A 25,734-nucleotide genomic window follows, 5' to 3' on the forward strand; every position below is an offset into this window, starting at 1 on the left:
CTGAGGTGGGGCTGAGGATGAGTATGCAGACTGTCTCGGGAAGAAAGGGCTACACCAGCATTCCCTTACTGCAGCAGCTTGGAGACAGGTGAGAAGCAACTGTTCACGGCTGCTGCAGCTCCAGCAGGCACAGCCAGGAGAGGGGTGCATGTCTCCCTGCTGGACCAGGTCAAGGTTCATCTGCCCTTTACTCTCCTCAGCCGGAGTAAGGAATGCAGCAAACTCTGCACTTTCCCATCACAACCTGATGAAGGGAAACAGCCAGCAATGTTCCCGTACGAATTGGAGGGGGTGGGAGAAAGCATTAGTCCCACCCAGTCACCCTCCCTAAAAGGCACCTGGGAGGAGAGAGGCTCCGGGCTGGGGCAGATCCAGATCGGAAAGAGCACTCTGTTAAGACATAGTTGGTAAAATGGAGGCAGGGTTTTGAAATAGAATTCAAAATGGAACCAGTCATGAATGACAGAGACTTTGCTGTCAAAACACCTTTGCACACAGCACTGTGGTTCTGCACAAGACACGTAGACTTTGCACACATCATTCTACTTTCTACACACGGGACTCTAGGAGTATGTCTACACTACTACCCTAGTTCGAACTAGGGTGGTAATGTAGTCAACCGGAGTTGCAAATGAAGCCCGGGATTTGAATTTCCCGGGCTTCATTTGCATGTTGCCATGCGCCGCCATTTTTAAATGTCTGCTAGTTCAGACTCCGTGCCCCACGGCTACACGCGGCACAAACTAGGTAGTTTGGACTAGGCTTCCTATTCTGAACTACCTGTACTCCTTGTGGAACGTGGAATGAGGAATACAGGTAGTTCGGAATAGGAAGCCTAGTCCAAACTACCTAGTTCGTGCAGCGTGTAGCCGCGGGGCACAGAGTCCAAATTAGCGGACATTTAAAAATGGCGGCGCCCGGCAACATGCAAATGAAGCCCGGGAAATTCAAATCCCGGGCTTCATTTGCAACTCCGGTTGACTACATTACCTCCCTAGTTCGAACTAGGGTGGCAGTGTAGACATACCCTAGCTGTTTTCCTCCCTTTGAACTCATAAATACAGTGATTCCTGAGAGGATTGGGGTTGGCAGTTCTTCATCACACCGTGGAGGAGAGTTGCTTGTTGTACCTGGGAGCCGTGGTGAAGATCAGGACCATCTCAAGTTACAGAAAGACCTCATCCCACTGCCACCATCAGGGTGCTTGGACTCACAGTTGTGGCAACTGCCCAACACAATGAGTCCGTAGCTACCTGCGTCCCAAGTCATTGGACATCAACTACACAAAGTGAGGCTTGTTTGCCATGGCTAAGGCCCTCTGCAGTACTGGGACAGCTTCATGAATACTGAGCAGCTTTGTTTTCCATCGCGAAGGCAAGGATTAAGCAAAGACAGAACTATTCATTTACCTTGCCAACTCATATGCTCTAACATCGCTGAAGTCTACGTGCCTAAGGACTCCTCAGCGTTCCTCCCCTAAGGCTGCCCATAGCCACAGGGTAGAAGGCCCTGAGCATCTGTTCCTGTTCCATTGGACCTCTAACTGCGTACAGTATTCCACTGTTAGTCTATGGTTATCTTTTCTATCTCCAGTTATATCAGAGGGAGAGGGGCTGGAGTTGTTCTGTACTGATTTATTGTTATTTACTGTAGTGTTTCACCTGTTGTGTTGTACAATATATTCATGTTAAATTTGAAAGTGAGTCTGTCTTTATTGGAATCCGTAAAATCCACCAGTGATTAGATGGGTTTTCTTGATGTTAACTGGGAGTTTCTGACTTTGGATGAATCTAAAATGCAAAATAAACCTCACAATTTGTTAACAAAATCTGCCAGACTCCCTGACATATACTACTCTTCCCCACCAGTCTATGCAAAATGTAGCTTCTTACATCACTTTCTTGTCTATCGTATTATTGCAGATCTGACCAGATCACCTCTGAGTCCTTCCACTGATTTCCCCATCTCCACCAGTCCAAGTTCATACCTGTTGTCCTTTAAGGGTTTGCGTTTAATCCATTTATCTGCCTATGATCTCATCATAATGCCTTCTATACTCTTTTCTTCATTATGCCAGCTTTGGGGTCCAACATGTCTGAGCCTTCCACAAGCTTAATAGTTTCTTCCACAGGACACTAGAACTGGTGTTCAGGCTTTTTAGTTACTCTTTCCTCTCAGGCAAATTCCAGGGCGGACCCTCTTCTAAGACAAAGACATTATACCACTATTCCAGATCAGGCCCCATATTTAATACAATTCTGTTCTGTTAGTGTGCCTTTGCTAACAACCCCCAAGCAAACCCCTTTCACCTGTCTGATGATTCTGTCTCTTTTCCATATGGTTTTGTGAGAAGCAATCCTATTTCAGGCACATCCCATTTTCCTGGCAGAGCCAAATTCTTACTTTACTTTCCTTTGTTATAAGAGGACATACTGAATATATATTGAATTTGGCGATATACTGAATTTGGTGGTACACGCCTACAACTGAGCTAGAGGTAATGAAGAACATGCTTTTTGACTGTGGTAAAAATGTTTGAGCTCTGTATAATACTCAGTTGAGCCATACCATTTTTGGCTCCTTTGGCAAAATGGAGCGAGGGGCAGGAGGCCAGAAGGGTAGGGGATATATGAGTCAAAGCAAAGGGCAGGGGATATATGAGTCAAAGCAGAGGGTGAGGATACACGAGTCAGGGCAGAGGGTTGGGAGGAGGGAGGCCTCAGGGCACAAGCTGGGGGTGGCTGCCAGCTTCTTCCCAGGCTCAGCCACCCAGCAGCACATCCCAGAGTGGACCCAGGATGGTGGAGTGCTTTGCAGGCTGCTCACCAGTGCTCTCCATGGCTGGCCCAGGGCTGTGGGGGCTGTACAGGGTGGCAGTGTCTAGTTGCTGGGGTCCTTGCTGTCCCCCTGTGGTGATTCCTGTCCCCATCCTTGTTGTCCTCCTGTGGTCATGTGTGAGTATAACTGATGCTGCCATCACAGCTCCTTCCTTTCCATTTGATATGAAACAAACAATCTCATTCCATATCCCATTATCCTGGCATAGCCAAACCGTGACCTTGCTTTAAGTTATAAGAGGAAACTTATAGTAGTGTAGACACTCACATGTAGCATATGCAAAAGTGTTTAAAATTATATTAACCAAAGAATTTATGGAAATAGTATTCAAAATCACGAATAATGAGAATGGACAGAAAAGAGTCTGTCTCTTCAGTGTCCAGATAGATTATAACAGTGGTCCCCAACGCGGTGCCCGCGGGCGCCATGGCGCCCGCCGGGGCATTTGTATGCGCCCGCCGACAACCCGGGCTGGCCCCGCCCCCCGGCGCGCGGCGCACTGGAGGCGCCGGCCCCAGGCACGCGACACTCGCCTGGTGTGTGGCGCTCGGGCGGCCCCAGCCCTGGGGCACATGCGGGCGCGTGGCGCTGGTGCCGGCCCCAGGCGCGCAGCTCGGGCGGCGGCGCCAGCCCCGGGCCCACGGCACAAGGGGCTAGGGCGGCCCCAGCCCTGGCGTGCCCCCGGGCGCCCAGCGTGTGAGTGGCCCCGCCCCCGGGCGCCCGGGAGCCCATAAAGGTTGGGGACCACTGGATTATAAAGATCATTGCTGCTCTTTAACTGTATATAATTCCATTGTAAATAGGTTATATTGTAGTTAAGGTACCTGTTTGAGCCACCTAAATCTAAATATTGTATATTTTGTTACAAAAATACAATATATTAGTATACCTCAATCATGCACTTCTAATTCATGTCAAAGTTAAACTCAGTGGAACTATTTATGTAACTAAGGGCTGCATGATTTGGTCCAGTGAAAGCAAACTAAAGCTATGTCTACAAGCTCATCTAACTACCCTTGCATAGTAAGGCAGTACAATTTTTGTGTGTAAAGTAATACAACCCCCTAGTGTGGACATTTGTACTAGTATGAAGGTGCTTGAGCTTATTCCCATTAAGGAAAAAGTTATAGCTGTGTAACTGCAACCACAGTAGTAGAATGTACTGCTGTAACTATTTTGGTTAAAATAAAAACAAAATGCACACCATTAATTATAATAGTTATACTTGTTCAAAAACTACTATATGTAGACCCGACTTAGTCTAGCTATGAAGAGAGAAATTTGGCAATTCATATTGAATATTAATTGATTTAGCTAATTATCCTAAAAAGAAGAAAACATTTAACAAAGTTTTGTTTTTCCTTTTGCAAATAGTCATTGGACTATTTTTTTAAATGTTTGAGAGATGAGAATACTTACTACATATCGTATCTTTAATTTTGTTTCGGGGATACTTGTTCATTTACCAATATCTATTACTGATTTTTTAAGTTATGACTATATTCGTCTAAACTTTAATAGGCAACTGAAAGAAATGGGGAAAGATTTTAAAGAATAAAATGAAGACACTTTAGTTTCACAGTTATCTACACCATAAATCTACATTTTACAACCTTATTGCTGTAAAAAGAACATCTTGTTATGAAACATACAGGCAAACATGCTGTCAGTTAAAACAGATTGTCCTAATCTGTCGCTGAGTTCTTGCCTTTTTAGTAATTGCACTAGGTTTCCCCTAAACCTCGGGAGGGCACTAGTGTGACATTCACAGAGTGAAATGCTCAGGGGGATGTATGTATGTTTATATTATAAATACACAGATTTCTCTCTAAAGTCTCAGTGTAGAAAATACAACTTTCCCATTCCCACTACACACTGCAGAGTGACTTCCACAGCCTGCCAGGTCAAAAGGTGAAAAGTTTTATCTATCAAAATGTCAAGCAAGCTAACACCAGTAGGCAATCCTCCAGCCACCAGAAACCCCAACGTGGTGGTCATTTAAAGAGGCAAGACTGTACATCAATGGGAAGACTTCCTCCACGCTAAGAGTACTATTCTATCAGCTTCCACACACAAAAATCTGAGCCCAATAATTAGTTTCATAAATAACTTTTCCTTTTACCCTGGAGGATGTCAAACTGTTTCAGAGCAAGCGAGTATTTGTTCGCTATGCCATCATCAAATTCTCCATTTAGGGGAGGCAGCAGCTAATTAAAAGCACACCGCAAAAGTTCTATAAACCTGTAGTGTAAATATCCACGTGTAGAGGGAGGCATTCAAGAAGGCAAGCAAACTCAGTAGACTGGGTTTTGCGCCCGAGGTGTCTGGTATCGGATTCCCCCCGAGAGTTAGTGACTGTGGCGTAACTAGTATGGCATAAAGGCAAGCGCCTGTCATGAGAGCTAGTGCTGATAATGCTGGTGGTTGGATTGGCACTTCTGGGAAAGATCATTGTCCATAAATGCTTGGTTATAGAGCAAGCAGTTGAGTTTTCGGGTCAATTCCACGTAAAGGGGGAAGAAGCGGTAGCCATTCCCTCTTTGCTGGGCAAGCCCAATGAACTATTTCTTCGGAGTGTTCTTTTACAGTGTCAGCAGCTGCGAGCTGGTCACAAGCCTGTGCAAACGATAAAGCCATGCCACCAAAACCGCGCAAACCACGGTTGTCATTCTCCAGAGTCTCCTCAGAACGAGAGAGAGAAATGACTGTATTGCCCAAAGCAGCGCGCTTGTCATTGTCACTAGTTACACGATATTCACGACCTACCTCTAGGAAAACGGTGCGCAGAGCCTACGCTGTGAGGGAGTGTTACCGACCGCAACTAGGAACTGGGGGCTGACAGGCCCCCCCCCCCCACCGCACACACTTCTCTAGCGAGCCGCCTCGCAGCCTGGCTGAGACCCGCTGCAGCCACAAGAGGGCGATGCGCGCCAAGGCGGCGAGTCGCGGCGCTGAGCGCGACAGTAAGTTCCAGGACGGGCTCGACTCCCGCCCACGGTTACACAGCACGAGCCGAACCCCTCTGCCCCGGGCGCGCCACCGCTCAACCTGTCCGGGCTCCGAGGCGCGGCTGGCAGCGCGAGCGCGAGTCTAGGACCGGGGTGGGCGCCTCGAGGTGCGGCCCCAGCAGCCGGGCGCGCTCCCCGGTCCCCTCTGCGAGGCCGAGCGCGGCAACGCACGAACCGCGAGCTCAGCACGATCAGGTGCCGCCCCCCCCCTCCCCCCGGCGCCTCTGAGCCATCTCCCCGCAGGCTGCAGCCCGGCGCCCCCCTGCCCTGACTGCCCCGGCGCCGCCGCTCAGCCCCGGCTCGCGCTTCCTTGGCGCCGCGCTGGGTCTTAGCAGCGACCCCGGGCCTGCCCAGGGGCACGTTTGCAGCCCACGTGCGGCGTTCGTGCCTCTGTCGGAGCAAGCGGCTTCTCGCCCCCTCCCCCTTCCCCGGAACCCAGCAGCGCAAAGCCCCATAAACAGGAAGGCGGGAAGGAGAACAGCCAGTCCTGCCCTGTCCCAGCACTGGCACCGCTGGAGCCGCGTTCCCTGCTCGCATGGCCCGGCCTCCCGGGGGGGGGGGGGCGGAAACAGCCCCACTCCCCCCAGCCCGCCACTCACTGCAGCTGCTGCAGATTTACGAGGCTCGGCCCCCAGCAGCGGCGCAGGGCAGAGCCCTTTCCGCCCCTCCCGCTACACCGCCCCCGGCCCGAGGGATTCCTGTAACACTGGCTCCCCGTCACTGGGGCAGGAGGCGGGGCCGGGGCTGTATAAAATCGGGGCAGGCGGCGAGCTCCTAAGTTCAGACCAGCTACCCCCGGGTGTCGTCGCGAGTGCTGGGCACGGGTCTGCCAGCGGGGAAGGCGCCAGGCAGGGTGAGCCCCAGCAGCAGCCGCCTCCAGTCCAGCCTGACCGCTGAGGGGGAGCCACTCACCTGCCGCGGCGAGCCCGGGTGTCCGTGTGAGCCCCTGCCCGCTCTCCGATGAGCGCCGCCGCCCTGTACAGCCTGGACTCCCCGGCATGCTACAGGCACTGGTCCCTGGAGCCGGCCAACTTCTACGACACTAAGGCGGGCGGCGGGCTGAGTCCCTCCTGCAAGCCCGGCGGTGGCGGCGGCATGAGCGCCGAGGAGCAGGGCGGCGGCAGCAGCAACCTGGCCGAGCTGAGCGCCGCCGCCCCGGCCATGTACGAGGACGAGAGCGCCATCGACTTCAGCTCCTACATCGACTCCATGTCGGCCGTGCCTAACCTGGAGCTGTGCAACGACGAGCTCTTCGCCGACCTCTTCAACAGCAACCACAAGGCGGAGCGGGGCGGCGACTACGGCGAGTACCTGCCGCCCGCGGGCCGCGACCCCGCCAAGGACTTCGGCGCCGCCCTGCTGGGTGGCGAGCCCCGGCCCGGCTCCTCTGCCCCCCGCGTCGCCCTGAAGCAGGAGCCGGACTGGAGCGACAGCGACCTTTCCTCCTCGCTGCTGCCCTCGCAGGTCGCCACCTGCGCCCAGACCATCATGAACCTGAGCGGGCAGCCCACGCCGCCCACCTCGCCCGAGCCCGCGGGCAGCAGCTCGCCCTCCAGCTGCAGCACCCGCTCCCCCTCGTCGTCTTCCTCCTGCGGCCAGGGGCCGGTGGCCGGGGCGCCGGGCAGGGACCGCGGCGGCAAGAAGTGGGTGGACAGGTTCAGCCCTGAGTACCGGCAGCGCCGGGAGCGCAACAACATCGCCGTGCGCAAGAGCCGCGACAAGGCCAAGCGGCGCAACCAGGAGATGCAGCAGAAGTTGCTGGAGCTGTCGGCCGAGAACGAGAAGCTGCACAAAAAGATCGAGCAGCTGACCCGGGACTTGTCCAGCCTCAGGCATTTCTTCAAGCAGCTGCCTGGCGCGTCCTTCTTGCAGCCTGGCTCGGGCACCGACTGCCGGTAACCTGGGCAAGGGGCGCCAGGGACTCACTGCCTTATCCTACCAATACCTCAAGAGACCTGCACAGAGCAGCCGGCGCTGCAGAGACGGGACTGGCCTACCTGCAGCGGGAACGGTGCCTCGGGGGGGCCCGCTGCTGCTTCTCAACTCCTGTCTGCTCCCTAAGCGGCAGCAAGGGAGCGAGGAAGACACAGAACAGTGAAATTGTGCTGGGTTTCAGTTTCTTTTGAATGTTGTAGCAAGATTGGACTAAGCCTGGGTCTTTAACCGCCAAACTTGCAAAAAAAAAAATCTATCTATATATATATAGAGAGAGAGAGAAAGGGAAAAAAGAGCTAAACTTTTGTGGTTTTCTCCTTAACTTATTTTTGTAATTGTAGTTTTTGTTCTTTTTCTACATTTTATTCATATTGATGCAGCTATGGTACATTTTGTAAAAATGATTCAAAAACCCTTTATACTGTAGATAACAGAAGGAAAGACTGAGCATGCTCAACATTTTATATCAATTTTTACAGCAATTCTAAGAATAAAAAAAAAGCATTTTAAATCACTTTTGCTTCATGTCTTTACCCTAGGCTTTGGAGCCAGACTGGTGAGAGTAAATGCAACAGATGGAGCCTTACTTTTCAGGAGCTGCAAACATTCATAGCATTAATATAAGCATGTGATTTCATCAGTAAAATCTGTAGTAAGCGTGTGTTAAGTACATGTTCTTACAAACTTCATTTTCAATATTATTAAATCAGAAAAATGACTAGGATTTCTTAGTGCACTAAGTGTTTTAAACATTAAATGGAGACAACACTGTGTATTAAGATTAAAATTATTTTTTGCCACTATGGCAGTAATTGCTATAACAGTTCAAGCTAATACTTTCCACCAGAAGCTGAACTGTGTTAACAAGTAGGCCATTTCCTACTACCATGGTTCTCAAGTAGCATGATAAACACAAGGGAAGCTAAGTTTTGCTATTAAACTGTGAAAACCTCAAGGCAACAGTTAAGAGTTCCAGCTGTAAAATACCCCCAAATCAGGTCAACCCATGTTGTACTGTTGTACAAAAAAATTTTAAGGCTGTGAAGGAAAGGTGAATTCATGGTGGAATAAACATGTTATTTACATTATTGCTGCAAGTACCTGAATCTTCAGGTTTTTGTTGGGACACATTTTGGTATTCTTAAATCATACTCAACACACTCATCAGCTTTGCTGTGCAGTTCTGACAGTGAGGGCTGCCATTGAAAATAACTGCATATATTTAAGTCAATTTAGTCACCTAAATTTGTGCATAATCTAGAAGTATTCCTCTTACAGCATAAGTGGGGGTGGCAACAGCCTGTAGAAAACTTGATATAATGCTGCAAACACTACCAGGGTGAAGTGCTTACCAGCAGAAAATAGATTCAGAAAATAGATTTCAGTTTGACTATTCACAGCAGCAAGCATTGCCCTGGGTAGTATCTGATGGATGAAGCCCATCATTTGTAGCTTTTTTTTCTTAAGGTAAAAGCGCTAAGGAAGAAGGGTACTTGTTGGCTCAAAAGGCTCAGTTATTTATTAACGTTCAAGAGTGCTATCATCAATCATGACACCAGAAATGACTAGGAGACAGTTTAGTTATTTGTTCAATAGCACACACTTCAGCATGCAAAACCAATTACTGCATAACTCTGGTCTACTGATCTTTCATCAAGTGCAGACAATGTGCTCTGTGCTGTACAGGACAAAGAAATCAGTTACTTGTCTAGTCTTACATTAAATTTTGTTCAGAATACAAATGAAAATAAGAATCTCAGATATGGTTATAACCAGGGCTCGACAAATTATACAATCTACCTGCCATGGAAGAGCCGGTTCGGGCGATCTGCGCATGCGCAGAACTATCTGTGCACGCGCAGATTGCTGGACAGCGTGGTTGGTGAGCGGGGCTCGCTGCAGTTCAGTGAGCCCTGGTTATAACCAATCTATCTCCCATATAGCTATCAGCACAATTAAGTCATCCCTTAACCAGTTTGTTCTTTTCTTACACATAGTATATAATGAAACGACCACTTTATGGGAAGTTAGATGCCACAGTATTTCTATAAGTCTCAGAGGGATAGCCATGTTAGTCTATCTGCAAAAACAATTAGGAGTCCTGTGGTACATTAGACTAATTTATTTGGGCATATAAGCTTTTGTGAGTAAAAACAGATTGCGTCTGACACATTGGATTTTTACCCATGAAAGGTTATTATGCCCAAATAAATTTGTTAGTTTTTAAGGTGCCACAGGACTCCTTGTGGTTTTTGCAGTATTTGTATAGTTAGAAATGACTAAAACATTAGCTGCATATACTTTTGACACCATTTGTCACTTCTGTAAGATGAGGCTCATGAAAATCTGCATTTGTAATATTTATTGCAGTGTGCTAATAACATTACAATTTAGTATCAATGGTGTGCAGTGCATAATGCTTCTGGAAATTATTAAAACATACACTTTAATCACAGTCCACCATTCATGATAAAATCGTTATTCCTCAAATAACATTTACAAAGTTATTCTTTTGACACAAATAAAATATGTTTACCGCCCACTATAAAAGTATCACAAAAACATTCTTTACAAACATTCAAACCTCCAGAAAAAGTTGGTTTACATTCCTGAACATTTACTCCAAGAGACCAGTCTCAAGAATTATATTCTTAAATACTGGACTGATCAAAACCATACAATATAAACGTTCTGAAAAATCAGTGTTTCTAAATATACTTGGTTTTTTTAAAGTTTAACAATAATTTCTAAATCTGTTTTAATAAACTATGTCAGTATTTATCATGCTTGCATTTTACATTATCTGTGGGCATAGTTAACAAATAACCACATTACATTACAAAGTCCATAGATATTATAGTAGCTGACAACATTCAGTTTACTTTCTTCCTGCTTCCAGTAGGATAATTTCTTCCAATCCAACACAGCTAGGATGGCTGCTAACAGACTGGACGTAGCAGTTTAATAACCCCACCTCTTTTCCCAGCACACTCTTCACCTCATAACTCTGTAGTGATAAAGGCATGTTGATTAAACAAACAGTACTGTACATTCTGTTCTAGTAAGCACACAACTCAAAGGAGAGGGTAAGGTCCTCTTCCAGTGTACATTTTTATTGCTCAAAAAGGAAGCCAAACCAATTAAGACTATGAAATGCTGCTACAAAGAACATACTTAGTCTGATAAATTAGATTTTCAGTAATTTTAGAAACAAAACATCTCCCAGCAGTTGTAGTTAGAATGGATCTCACTGTCATACCTACTGAAGTAGAGTTTAATAGCCACTAAAATCTAGCATCCAGTCCACCAATGCATAGTTTCTTTATATAGCTTTCTTGGATACCCAAGGATTGTGCATGTGATAGGGAATTGTATGTGTGCGCGCATGCTCTGTAAGAAGGTAGCCAAAGAAGAAACTCCCATTTGAAACTAACCCTTAAAAAAACAAAAACAAACATCTCCTTTACTGTTCTACCCATGGTTATAATATTTTGCATTTACAGTAAGACTCCAATTGTCCAGCATCCAGCGGTCCAGCACTAACTGGAACCCGGAAGTGCTCCAGCAAGCCGGACAGTTGAAGCTACTGTGAGCCCCATGGGCGCTCGCAGCTGGGAAAGGGAAAGGGAAGGAGAGAAGAGGGGAAGGGGATTATATCCCTGTGATGGGTCTGCTGGGACCCACACTGCCTCTGGCCAGGGAGTGGGCAGGGAACGGCGTGGCAAGGGGGAATCCTCTACTGTTTTGCAGAAAGGCGGGGGAAGCCCCGTGTAGCCGCGAGAGCTAAGTCCCCAAACTTGCCCCGTTCCAGCTGCACTCAGCCCCGTGCTGCCGCTGAGAGTTTCCAGGAGGGGAGCGGGTTCCCCACCCCCCAGGCTGCACTAGTTATCGCCAAGCAGGGGCGTGAGAAGCAGCGCTGCGGGACCAACCCAGCAGCACCCCAGCTGCTCTGCTATGCTGCTTGTCCGCCACACGTCAGTTTCAGTAGTGGCAGCAGCGGACTTGGGGAAGTGGTGGAGCAGAGCAGCTGGGGTCCTGCCGGGTTGGTCCTGCAGTGCCATTGCTGCTGAAACTGACAAGCGGTGAACTTGGGGAAGCGGCAGAGCAGAGCAGCTAGGGTGCTGCTGGGTTGGTCCCGCAGTGCTGCCCCTCACCCCTCCGCTCGGCGATAAGTACTGCAATCTGGGGGGTGGGAAGCCCGCTCCCCTCCCGGAAACTCTCGGTGGTGGCATGGGGCTAAGTGCAGCCAGAATGGGACAAGTTCGGGGACTTAGCTCTCGCAGCTGTGCGGGGCTCCCCCCGCCTTCCTGCAAAACGGCGGAGGGTTTGCCCCTCACTGCGCTATTCCCCGCCCATCCCCTGGACACAGTGAAAGTCCTGGCAGACTCGTCACAGCCCCCTGCCGGAGTACCTCCCAATACTCAGGCACCACCTAGGTCCCAAAGGTGCTGGATTATCAGAAGTCTACTCTATATAGCTTTTTGTTTAAGTATCACAATATAGCTTAATACCAATTTGTGACTCAACATTTCTGTGTGATAAGCACTATTATATTCATTTTATAGTGTGGTAAACTGAAGTATAAAAGCTTCAGAGGGGTAGCCAAGTTAGTCTGTAACAGGAAAAACTTAAAAAACAACAAATAGTCTAGTAGCAACTCAAAGACTGACAAAACATGTAGATGGTATCTTGAGCTTTCATGGACACAACCCAGTATAAAAGTTAGGTGATGCCCAAGGTTACATAGAAAGATGGTAAACCCAGGATTAGAAAACTGGAGTATTCTTGAAGAGACATTTTTATTTGGAGCCCATACTAACTTTGTCAAAAATAACAATTTGAGGTGATATTTTCATACTCTTTCCTTAAATGTGCTTTTTAAAGAAAATCATGTTGTAGTTTATGAATTAATGGAGTATAGGGGGTAAAAGTTATCACTGGATTTCAACCAGAATAAAAACCCCTCCAAACAGCAAGTTTTTGGGTATAATCATTCTGGAAACTGACAAATATTAAGAAAATTCATGAAAATGAGTTTCTTTGGGTTTTGTTTGTTGAACTCCAATAACTCAAACAAGGACTAAATTATTTTGTCATACTTTCCAAACAAAAAATAATTAATGGAAAGACGCTTGTGTCAAATGACATTTTACAATAGTGTACACAAGTACTGAATCAAACATCCACTTTGTATTTCAAGAGCTGCAGGAAGATTATTAATCATTTTAAAAACAGTCTTCAGTAAATCATATGCCTGCTAGCTTATATCTACAAAAATAAAAGCAGGAAACAATTTACTATAAAATAATTTTAAGAAAAACTTTACAGTTAATATATTTTCTTATATACCAAATTAATAGTGTATTGTATAAGTGACATCTAAACATACCACATAAAACACAAAACAAGCAAATAAGACTATACTGGTAATATCTCAGATCAAGAGAGTAATCACTTATGATTATGTCTTATAAGTCATGGCTGCTTGTGTTTCATGTATCTATGGTTTGATTTATTTAGGTTCCAATAAAACACAATTTATGATATATTTTACAAGTTTCTGTAAATGGGAGTAATAAGACTATTTTTTCCTAAGTATTTTCAGATTCCCAAATAAAAGATGCTATACAAGAACAAAGTACTCTTAGCATGCTTTGTTCCAGTGTTTTCACATACAGCTCAGAATATCTATTGTCCACTATGGAATTCTGCCCCTAAATGAAACCTCAGGAAATTTCAATTTCTTTATCTTAATTTTACGTATACTTACCCCATCCACAGTAGATGATGACATCAGGACAGAAGAAATTGTTTTTTGTAACAGCTGCAGTTAAAAAGTGGAAGGACCAGACAAAAAAAATTATATACATGTGTAACATTCACTTCCATGTTAAAAATGAAAATTAATATTTTGAGTCTAGAATTGTCCTTTATTTTACAATTCAGTTGACTGAAAAAAAAAACAAATTATATAATGGCAGGCCTGGGCTAAATCTGGCTCATCAAGTCACTGAACCCAGCCCACAGACACTGCATGCTGCCCCAGGCAGGCTCCCCGCTTGCCTTACCCCACCTACATGCTGTTCAGAAACACAGATATGAGAGAGTTTTTCTTTAAAAATTGTGAGTCTGGAGGGGAGGAGGGAAGCTTTAGGAGCTACTTCTGCCCCCAGAACAATCCAACTGCCTGTCAGAAACTGGCCAATGGGAGCTGCCTGTGTCAATAACAGGCAGCCATGAAACCCAAGAGGCTCCAGAGCACATGGCTGCAGCCTATGCTAGGGCAGGACAGGCTGGGAGGCTGATTCAGGAACTGTTGCTGGCTGGTAAGGCTACTGGCAGAACCTACCTCTGGCACCCCAGTCACTCTGCCCCCTACTCCACATACCCAAATCCTCTGCTCCCCTCTGTAGCCATTTCCCAGCCCAGATCCGGCACCCCAAATCCCTGCCCCAGATCAGAGTCCCTTCCTGCCCTAGCTCACAATCCAAATCCCTGAACCCCCTCCTGTACCCCAATGCCCTGCCCTAGGTCACAATCCAATCTCCTTCACCCCAGTCCAGTGCCACAGATCACAACTGCCTCCTTCACCCACAACTGCCTCCTTCTGCACTCAACCTCCATCCCAGACTCCACATCTCTTCCATTAATATCATGGAAGTGTGTGGCCTTTGATCACTTTCTAAATTCTTGGAGTGTTTCCCCCCCCCATAAAAAATTATTGCCCACGCCTGTCTGAGGGCAATTTTCAAAAAGCACATCAAGATGCAAGTCAAAACACCCCATCCATATTTCCTTTAAGCTTCATTACATTTCCAGGACTCATTACTATCAAAGGGCCCAATCCAGCCAAGTTCTTCAATGGGAATTGATGATGCTCAGCACGTTGTTGGAAGCCCTCAGCATTTTGTGGGATGAAGTTCTGAGTGAGCTCAAGGTGTGTTTTACCTGAATAAGGACTACAGGATTAGAACCTTAATCTCCACATTAATTTTAGGATTTTTCTTTTTGTTGTATTAATAAAGTTATAATTTTTCTTCAGTCAGGGCTCTGTAGACAATTGCGTCTCAAAGCACCTATAAATCAACATACCTACCCTCAATGTACTGGATACAATTAGCACTTTTATTGTTTTAGCTCACCTTTACTTTTACTGTGCAATGAGGTCGGGATGGACATTGCAGAAAGACTTCCAGGTGCATTTTGAGAACTGGTAAAATTACAGCTTGGGAGCATAGGTTGCAGTAATATGATCGTCTGAAACACATGAATAGTGATGAAGAGACAGATAAAAAGATAAAATGTCATTTATCAGATCAGAAGGCAAACACGCGAATGATGTACTGATTTTGGCCTAATTCAGTGAAGTGTTCAAGCAGCTGCTTAACTTTCAGCCCATGCTTAAGTCTCATTGACTTCAATGGAACTTATCACAGGGATGAAAGTAAGCATGTACTTAAGTACTTTGCTGAATTGTGGTTGTGGAATAAAGTTTACATTAAATTATTAGCTAAATAAAGGGAAAATCTTCAAACTAGAGGAAACCATTGGAAAACACATACACGGGGCACTACTAATTACATATACTTAAAACTAGGGATGTTAGATAGCAGGTAATAGAATAGTCAACTAACCACACTAATTTTTAGTGGTTTGTTGACTATTCTATAGTCCCCGGGATGGGGTCTGCAGCCAGTGCACTCTGGCCCCACTCCCAGGGAGTCCCTTGACACCCCACGTTCAACACGGGGTGCTACGCAAGAGCCAGGCTGCAAGGGAAGCCAGTTTAAAAACCAGCTCCCCTCATGGACAATGGCTGCTGCCATCCCACACTGGTGCAGGATGGCAGCAGCCCCTATTCATGGGGGGGTCTAAGCTCCCTGCAGACAGAGGCTGCTGGGGGTGGGGGAGGAAAGAGGGCAGGAGAAGTTGCTGCAAAGCAGCCTCTGTCCGCGAAGGCCCAGGCTACACGCAGACAGAGGCTGCTCCTCCAGCAGCCTCTGTCTGTGGGGAGCTCAGACATCCTCCCCCCCCCCCAAGGGCAGGGGCTGCTGCTGGGGACCAGCCTCTGTCAATGGCGGGCCCAAGCTTAGGGAGCTTGGACCCCTCGCACACAAGGCTGCTGCCATGAAGCAGCGGGCTTTCCTCAGCATCAGCTCCTGCTCCTCCCCCCTTCACGCTGCCTCTGATACTGCGGAAACGAGGGGGAATGCGAGTAGTCGACTAGATTAGCCAATAAACCTAGACTTATCAGTTAATTGTCTAGTCGACTACTCGTTGACATCCCTACTTAAAACATACCAAAATATAGGGAAATCTTTGTGTTTTTGTGTGCTGTTTTTCAGGGGAAATTATATATAACACTGAACAAACTGTATTTTTAAAAAATTGTTGTAAACATTCCTTTATCCTTTTGACTGTAAATGACCAGAACCTGGAATCAAAATCACTCTGTATGTACTTTGTGGCACCAGAAGATCCCCTCTTTTCTTCCTTTACACTGTGCCTCCAGCTTTATTGTCTTATGTTGACATCTTACCAAGGTCACTGAAACTATTCAAGACGAGGCTAGACAAGTACTTAATGGGAAACTTCACAAGAACTTTCTATTGGGAAGGGGCATTGGTAATTCAGTTGGTAGATTTTGTGGTGGAAACTAGCATTTCTAATTCAATTGGGAGAATATTCCTGAGCCAATACTGAACCAATGTCCCTTTCATCTGAACACATATCACTTGGTTTGTGCCCTGAAGATTCTGAGAAATCAGACTTTACAGCTATGACCTTTCTATTTGTATTAAGTCATTTTATAAGGGTTATAAACAGGCCTGATTCTCCTCTCATTTACATTAATGTATTAATAGGAATGTCTCAGAAATTAACTAATACATATCAGTAAAGAGTGAGAGGAAAAACAATGGGATTCCCAGTTACTAAAGCACCTGGCTTTATAAATGGATGCAAGAAACAATAAAAGTTTCTTACAGCTTAAAATAGTTCACTGTAAAGTACATGACATGTTCATTGACACTATATCAGTACTTGTGTGAGGTAAAAAAATCTATCTTTGCAAATTTATGTCACTTTGCCTCTATTTGTGTGTTCCTCAATGGGCGAATTTTATCCTTACCGGTTGTGTCATTCCATCAGCAATAAAAATCCTGCAGTTTTGTCCCCCATACCCTCACAGTAAGTAGCTGTCCAGGAGAATACATGCATAGGCTGTATTGTAGGAACATGTGTACTACATCTGCCTCTTAAGGTTGCACTAAAAAAGCCCTGGTACAGTAAGCACCAAACTGATTCTTACCTATCCTGTGGATGATGCTCCAGTTTGTCATTGCCACATCTGTTACATGTGGACCAAGAGAAGGCTGTGCTCTCATTAACTCCAGAGATAATGCCTAAATAAAAAAGAAATTCTTACAAAGTGCCATGTGCTTAATGGCCTGCTAGGCAAGGCTGAGCATGTCTTAACAAGGTTTTGATCCTTTAACACTCTTGAACCCTTAACTCCATGATAAAGGGGGCTTTAAAAACAGCTCTTACATCACCAGAAAAGTTAGTGAACAAGGAGCAGGTAACAGTCTTGGAAGGGAATGAATGAGCTAGATATACCTGATTAACATTCTCTAAACTTAGGGCAATAAATACCATCCCACTCCTCCCCCCACCCTCAAAAGAAAAAAAAGGAGATAAGCAAAATCCAACATAAAAAGCTGCAGGAGTAAAAAGAATTCAGGCAAAATCCAGCAGCAGAGTGGGTTATCCAGTTTATTATACTGAATGTAGCATGTACAGTTACCTGCCTGAGGGACTGGTGGTGTATGTGTGCATACAGGGCAATGAGCTCACGGGCCTCAGAGACCGAATACAGGCTCTGGAGACCAGCATGGCTCAACTGGAGGAACTAATGGAGAAGGAAAGATTAAAAAATGAGATTTTCTGGTACATAGTAGAGTGGTCCCATGTCAAGCCTGGCAGCCTTGGTGCTACTGAAGAAGATTAAAGTCTCGGGAAAGGAGAACAACAAAATAGAGCAGATCCCATACTTGAGACTTTCAGTCCAGCTCATGTTATGGTACTCTCAAACTGAGGATAGCTTCCCAGGGGAGAGTCAATCACTGGAAATACAGATAGCTGGATTTGTGATGATCAGGAGAATTATAAAGTGAATTGCCTGATGGGTGTAAAGTCTCATCTCTTAAGGCTTCTATACAGGCTAATGTGCAGTGATGGGTTAGAGACTGAAGTCCAGGACCATAGCATTTTCTGAAATGCTTCCATTTCCACGAACAGCACCAGTAAGATAAGCAGAAGTGCAGGGTCTCAATGCTTTGATGAGATGATGGTGAGAAGAGGGTTTTTTAAAAGTTTTATTAGGAACTGGAGGGCCTTTGGGCAAAGCAGGAGTCAATGTACCTGAAGGATGGGTTCCACCTAAACCAAAATGGAGTTAGATTGCTGGCATGTAAAGTTAAAAAGGTTGTAGAACAGTATTTAAACAAAGGGTGGGGGGAGGGAGGGAAGCTAACAGGTGTAGAGGAGCACAGGATTCAGGCAGAGACACTCCTCAAAGAAGAATTTATAAGGATTCTGTATACCCTACTAAGAAGGAGAGGACAGAAGTTGATAAAGAACAAGTAGGAAATGAAGAGAAAGAAGTGTCCTATTCATGCAACTTGGCAGACAGCTAAAAAGTGATATGTTTTATAAATGCTTGTATACAAATGAGAGAAGTTTAAATACTCAGATGGGTGAAATGGCGTGCCGGGTATTAAATGAGGATACTGATATAACAGCATATCAGATACTTGGTGGAACAACGATAATTAATGGGACACAGTAATACCAGAGTACAAAGTATATTGGAATGATAGTATGGGTTACCAAGAATAGTGAGTGTCCCTCCTTCATTTCAGTGGACCATAGTAGCCTGCAGCCCACTGGGGTTCATCCTGCAACCTGTGGAGCCCCTGTCTGCCCCACTTCCCCATGCGCCTCTTGCACATTGGGGCACCAGAGCCCTGTGCTTCCTACTTCTCCCCTTCCCTCCCAGCCATTTCGGAGTGCTACAAATTAACTGATTTGCACTATGTCTCCGCTCTTCCTCCTCCCTCCCAGAGCTTGAGCAGCTGGCATTCCAGAGATACTGGATAATTATTAGTGGACTCCCCATTATTGGCAAGTAAAGTAAATAAAAATAAATAAAAAATGGTGTAGTCAGTAAGGAGTTTTAGAATAGTGATAATATGCTGAGATGACAGTTAGAATTAAGAGTGCACCATTCTGAGTCCATAAAAATTTTTGCATGGCACGATCTGAGACACCTGGCAAATGGGGATTTAGAGTAAACCAACTAATAGTTAATATCACAAAGACATAAACTGGTAATTCCAGATCTTTTTGAGCAAACATCTTTCATTTTACAATACATTCAATACAATTAAATAAAACCCTAGAGAGTTAAGGGGGTGGCTTATAGTTCTATGGCAACACATTTACTTTCCCATTATAAAAACATTTCTGAAAGGGATAGGCAGGCAGGAGAGAAAACTTTCATTTTCTTTGGATTTTAGTTACATTAAATTTGAAGAAATGCAAGAGCAGACATCAGGAAAGCAATCACTGAATTTGAAACAGCATTTATGTGGCATTCAGGAATGGCTCCAAAGATCTGACAATTATGTATATACACCCAGAGAAAACAGACTTTATTGATAAAAAGTAAATTTCAAGAGCAGTGTTACTAAAGAACAAACTGTAACATATAAGCAGAGAACTCCAAGCATGACATAGCATGAAGTAACAAGGTAACTTTTTCATTGTTTATATCTAGCAGATTTACACAGCGTTGCTCGGGTCCGTAATTCAGGAATTCCATCAAGTACTTTGTTTCTTCATCCCTACAAACTCCTATCATTCTCTATGTTTTAACAAAAATAGTCAATAGTCAATTTGGTTTCCAATAACATTTTCTTCTAGTTTTCAAACCTTAAGCATTAATTTAGCTGTACCAAGACACAGCACTAGTACAAATTTCTCCATTTTATCTCTTTTCTGTTTGGTTTCTGAGAAGTAATCCTTTTCCCGGTTTATCCTATTTTTCTGGCTCATCTTGATTCATCCTCTTTTAACATTCACTCAATGATTTCAGTTTTGAGAACTGTACTTATTTTGGTTATTCTGTCTCATTTCTGTTTTGTTTTATGAGAAACAATTCCAGGCACATCCCGTTTTCCAGGCATAACCAAACCTTTACCTTGCTTTAAGTTATGATAAAAGGAAGCTGTATACCAAATTTGGTGGTCCTGGCTCTCACCATTTAGGCACAGTTCTTGATCAAACAGACAAACTCTGTAGACATGTGGGGAGGTGTGCAGGATAGATATAATTAGAATTTGTAATTACAAGCTTTTGCATAACCTGCCACAATATATGAGTGCCTCTTTTCTGAATGGAGAAAAGGTAGTTCTCCACTTGTTAAGTACATCTCTGCCCTCATTTTTTCCACCAGAACTTCATTTTTAAAGTTATTTTTAAATTGTCCTTATTTTGGTAGACCAGTTTCTTCTCTCTAAGCCTTCTGATTTATTTTCTTCTATTGTACATGTTATGGAGACATGGTGCTGATGCTAAATATAGTAATACAAAAAATTAGAGATAAAAATAGAGAGGAATTTTATAGATTAGATTACCAAAAGAATTAAGATTCACTCTTATTTGGATGAAGATGTGAGCTTCCCAATAAGAGCATCAAAGATGACAGCAAAAGAAGAGTACTTTCCAAGCCAACTCAGAGCATTGGGAGACACCCTGATCAGATTACAACAACATACATTCCACTACAGAAAATGGTTTGCAGAGTCTAAACAGGTTTAAATGCTGTACAGAAAGATCAAGTCCACAGTTTTTCCTCAATTTAAGGTAGTTTTAGACTCTGGCCCTGAGATCTCTCTCTCAAGGAGCTGATAGAGCAGGTATCTGAGCCTTTAGCAATCATCTTTGAAAAATCATGGAAGTCAGGAGAGATCCCAATAGACTGGAACAGGGCAAATATCTATAAAAAGGGAAATAAGAGCAATCCAGGAAACTACAGATCAGTCAGTTTAACTTCTGTGCCAGGGAAAATAATGGAGCAAGTAATTAAGGAATCCATCTGCAAACATCTGGAAGATAATAAGGTAATAGGTAACAGCCAGCATGGATTTGTAAAGAGCAAAGCATGTCAAATCAATCTGATAGCTTTCTTTGATAGAATATTAAGCCTTGTGGATAAGGGAGAAGTGGTAGACGTGGTATACCTAGATTTGAGTAAGGCATGAGACATCATCTTGCATGACCTTCTTATCAATAAACTAGGTAAATACAACCTAGATGGGGCTTCTATAAGGTGGGTGCATAGCTGCATAACATTCTCGGAGAGTAGTTATTAACGGTTCACAATCATGCTAGAAGGGGTTCCACAAGAGTCTGTTTTGGGAACGATTCTGTTCAATTTCTTTATCAATGACTTATATCAGGGCTATTCAATATGTGGCCCATGGGCCACATGCGGCCTGCAGCCCATTTGTTTGCAACCTGCGGTGCGCTTTGGATTTACGCAGGGGCTCAACCTGCAAGTGGAAGCCAAAATGAAAAAGTAGTCAATATAATAGTCTTCTGTTAGTCTATACATTTTAATAGTTAAATTCCTGGACTGTCATTGCTCATTAAAAGTGCTGTCATATGGGTGGAAATCAGGTAAATATTGCATTTTATTAATATCAGCAGAATTGTCTTAAATAGAGCCTGTATGTTGTGTAGTCTTGCCTTAATCTTTGTATTCATGCCCGTCAGTGTGAAAGAAGCTATTTGCATATATATTTGCATGTACATGCATGCACACTTAAGTTGCAGCCTTCCGCATGTGCTGTGAGTATCATCGTGGCCCCCGGAGCTTCCAAAGTTGAGCAGCCCTGATTTAGATGATGGTATAGAGAGTACAATTATTAAGTCTGCAGATGATATCAAGCTAGGAGGGACTTCAAGTGCTTTGGAAGATAAAGACAAAATTCTAAATGATCTGGACAAACTGGAGAAATGGTCTGAGGTAAACAGGATGAAGTTTAATAAGGACAAATGCAAAGTACTCCACTTAGGAAGGAACAGTTTCACACATACAGAATGGGAAGTGATTGTCTAGGAAGGAGTACTGCAGAAAGGCATCTAGAGGGTCACAATGGACCACAAGTTAAAACATGAGTCAACAGTATGACACTTGCAAAAAAAATCAAACATGATTCTGGGATGCATTAACAGAAGGGTTGTAAGCAAGACATGAGAAGTCATTCTTCTGCTCTGCTCTATGCTGATTAGGCCTCAGTTGGAGTATTGTGTTCATTTCTGGGCACCACATTTCAAGAAAGATGTGGAGAAGGTTCAGAGAAGACCAGTGGAAGTATCAAGCCTACCTCTCATGCTCAAGTCCTTACTTGCATACCTAATCTTTCTGTAAAAGAATAATTTTACTGCAGATAATATTATACCAATTGGTAAGACATATGAAGTGAAAGAATGAGACATTTTACAGCAAATATTTGTGTGTATACACATATGCACATGAGCATACACAAGCATTAATGAATGGAAAAATGAACCGGGCAGAGCTAAAATGAACAATCGTGTGCAGGGGAAAAAAGTCTTCCACAGTAACATTTGCAAGTAAAAGGCAAGCAAAGGCCAGGAAGAGAGATAAACATGACTATACTAATGAGACACAGCAACTCCTTCAAATCATTTCCCCCTCCCCCCTTTTCTTCAATACATCATTTTATTCAAGATATTAATACTGGGACTTAAATGCATAAAATAAATACAAATACTTAGTAATATTCATTTCAAAAAAGGCTGTACCAACCTTTTATGGTACAAATGGAATTGGCCTGTGTTGTAGAATCCAGTTCATCTAGTTTGACAGGGCCAGTCAGTTCACTAAAGTCAGCCTCAGGAGCCGTGTACAAAAGGGGCTTTTGTAACAAGAGAACGGTACGTTCAACACAAATAATCCTACCTGCCAACAAAGACATTTCAATTTATTACAATAACAAGGAAAAAGGTGACCATACTGTCATGGCCAATAAAGACAATATTCTTTGCCAGTTACTAACCAGATACCTGGATTATTTCAGGTTTAGACTGCATCAATCTATTTGGTTTTTGAATGAAATACACATAAAGCTCTTGATGAAGTCAGTTGCTTCTGGGCAAAAAGATTTTGCTATGTCAATTTTTTTTTAAAGATTCAAATTCCATTCAAACAGGATTGTAAATTGTTCACTGGAAGCTTGTGTTTTTGTCTGTTGTTTAATCATATAAGTATTTACTTCTCTTAGAAGTGTTCTTATTCTGTCCCAAGGCAAGGTACATACAGCACTTTTACTCTCCAAAGCAGGAATTACCCAAACTTTCTCACCTGCCCTAAATACCTCACCTAATTTGCATACTATGGACCAGATTTCAGCTCCTACAGGCATATAAGTTGTTCAATGGATTTGGCAACAAGATATGGAACCTTTCATAAGTAGGTGTCAGTGGCTCAAACCCTGGCTGAATTGAAGGTAACTTGCATTCACTAATATTGGATGTCCTATAGTCTTAAACTTCCAGCCCACCGGCCATTTCCAGCCAGAGCGATTGCATAATCCAGCCTGGGACTCTCAGTGGGCCAGGGAAGATGTACTGTCCCTTATTGGCCCCCAAGCTCCACCCTTTCCCACTATCACTCTTCCCTTTGCCCCCCATGGCACCTGTCCTTAAGGACACGACCTCGGGGATCACTAGGGAGCCCTGGTGCCATGTGGCAGCAGTGGTCAAGCTCCCTGCAGCAGCACTGGATGAGAATACTTGCTCCGTTGCTTTTGACCCACGAAAGCTTATGCCCAACTAAAATTCGTTAGTTTTTTACAGGACTCCTTGTTTTTAAGTGTGGCAGAATGTTGCATGTCTGTATTAAAGATTTGAATGGCTATGGGCCACACTGAAATTATTTTGGCTCCAGTTGCCCCAGGACCACGAATAAACAGCTTACCATTTCCTTGTAAAGCATCCTTGAAGAAGATAGTGCAGTGGGAAGCACTGGTGAGTGCCTCCATCACCTTCTTATCGAGAACACAAGATGAGGCAAAATATATTGGTACAGTCTTTGGATTTCCACAGTTGCCTTTAGCCCCGTTCTGCAGTGTGAAATCCGTCACAAACAACCAAAACTCCTTTTGGCCCACAGACACACTACATTTTACCTAGCATTTCAAAAAAGAAGGGCAAAACATTTTCATTTAATTGTAATACAATTTGATTAAACTAATAGCAGAGCTGAAAACTAAAACAAGTCCATCTCTCATAACATACAAAATTCATATAGACCATAATGTTTAGGTTTGGACAAGAAGACAAATCAAGGTTAGGAGACAGGATTAGTTAATATGTTAACCCTCTCCCTAGCATAGATTCAGATGAACATATTTTATTTTAATTTAACTGGTCAACGTTGACCTGAGTAGAAAACCTTGGGTTAACTCAACCAGTTAGTATTCAATACAGCTTGCTCCTTCCACACTAGGCTTTTAAAATACATTAGTTAAAATGTGTTAGCTAACAACATTTTACCCCTTTTATGTTAGTCTGGACAAGGCCTTATATGAATTTTGCAGTTAAAAAACAAAAAAGTGTCAGACTGACATTATTCCTACATAAGCAAATTCATATTGTCATTAGACTCTTTCATGTACACAACTCTCTAGGTAATAGCTCATATACAGGTTACAAAAGTGGATGCTTTTTGTACTGGTGAACAAATACCATCTGAAAAATACATATAAATATAAACTAAATCATTCATAAAGTATTCTGAGAGAAACAAGGGAACCCGTCCTGACTACATAAGACTTCTGTCAGTGTAGAACAGTGAGCAATATATTCTGATGTTGCTAAAACAAACAACATGAAAACAGATGATGTCACAGCCAAAATACCTAGACTTTGTTAGACTTCACATCTGAAAACATGATTAGCAGAACTTCATTAATGTTTCTAAATGTCTCATATTACTTTGATGAACACATTAGACAGAGGGATATTAAATGTATTAAAAGATCTACCAATATCAGCTGGCTAACATTTTGCAATTTGTGTTTCTTGCGTCTGTTGCAATGCTTTTGTAATTCTCTCTCTTTGTTCCCAATCCACCTTAAATGCTTCAGTGTTTTATTTTATGCCTATAGTTCATGCAAAGTCAACACTCAGGAGCAGCTCTATAATAATGAAATAGTGTATGCGCATGATACGGAAAATATTTTTTAAGTAAATAAACTTATTTTAGATTCAAGATAATATTATGAAAGTTGTGTAATTTTTTTTCTGAAGAATTTATGATTTTTAAAACAATATTTCAGAGCTTAGATAATATGGCGATGGGTGCTACCAGAACACCATGCACAGATGCATCTTTTTAATTTTGCAATAATATATTACAATTTTAATTGAAGCATATATTTAGAATGCACTCAGCAAATTCCAGAATCTTCATAATCTCAATTATTTATTGGAATTTAATTCTAACTTCCTCCATCTTACCTTGTAGGGCTGTAGCATGAAATCACCCATTTATAAATTATCTACCAACGTAACCTCATGAACTGAATCCCAATCTTCATGAATGGGATTTGGATTACTTTGTCAGTAACCTGTTAAGAATTGCCTTTGGAGAATCTTTTACTGTAACTTTTTCTTGTTATATATTGTAACTGAAACCCCATTTAAAACTTTGTACTGCTTCAACTCTTTTTAAAATTATGTGTGTGTCTATGTAAAAGTGTGAATGTGTGTGTAAAGGAATCAGTCCCTGAAGCCAGCCTGTCTGGAGACCATCTGCCAGCATCACCTTGACGGCTGAAGAACAATGTGAGCAAGCCTT

The 25,734-nt window shown here is 43.7% G+C and overlaps 3 protein-coding genes across 3 annotated transcripts in view; 1 reads left to right on the forward strand and 2 right to left on the reverse strand.

Annotated features, from left to right (window-relative positions):
• LOC149525289 (uncharacterized) overlaps positions 1-6,375 on the reverse strand; it is a 39,516-nt gene extending 33,141 nt beyond the window's left edge. Inside the window, exon 1 of the transcript XR_016348769.1 lies at positions 5,605-6,375. The gene's annotated coding sequence lies outside the window, so the exon portion shown is untranslated. The remainder of the gene's footprint in view (positions 1-5,604) is intronic.
• A 221-nt stretch (positions 6,376-6,596) lies between these two features.
• On the forward strand, positions 6,597-8,295 carry CEBPD (CCAAT enhancer binding protein delta). The gene has a single exon (XM_075920731.2). It carries the CDS (start codon positions 6,807-6,809, stop codon positions 7,743-7,745), a length of 939 nt encoding a protein of 312 aa, XP_075776846.1. The 5' UTR covers positions 6,597-6,806; the 3' UTR covers positions 7,746-8,295.
• A 1,833-nt stretch (positions 8,296-10,128) lies between these two features.
• SPIDR (scaffold protein involved in DNA repair) overlaps positions 10,129-25,734 on the reverse strand; it is a 353,411-nt gene continuing 337,805 nt past the window's right edge. The window contains exons 15-20 of the mRNA XM_075920729.2: positions 23,851-24,061; positions 22,681-22,833; positions 17,092-17,185; positions 14,924-15,038; positions 13,552-13,605; positions 10,129-10,788 (exon numbers count right to left, since the gene is read on the reverse strand). Coding sequence (XP_075776844.2) covers positions 10,660-10,788; positions 13,552-13,605; positions 14,924-15,038; positions 17,092-17,185; positions 22,681-22,833; positions 23,851-24,061 — 756 coding nt within the window. The 3' untranslated portion in view covers positions 10,129-10,659. The remainder of the gene's footprint in view (positions 10,789-13,551; positions 13,606-14,923; positions 15,039-17,091; positions 17,186-22,680; positions 22,834-23,850; positions 24,062-25,734) is intronic.

Source organism: Pelodiscus sinensis, chromosome 2 (assembly GCF_052426305.1).
Source record: "Pelodiscus sinensis isolate ZL-2025 chromosome 2, ASM5242630v1, whole genome shotgun sequence".
Classification (NCBI taxonomy): Eukaryota; Metazoa; Chordata; order Testudines; family Trionychidae; genus Pelodiscus; species Pelodiscus sinensis.

What these genes read in the sequence shown, in the direction of transcription:
- CEBPD (XM_075920731.2), top strand. Translation starts at nt 6,807, where the DNA reads ATGAGCGCCGCCGCCCTGTACAGCCTGGACTCCCCGGCATGCTACAGG.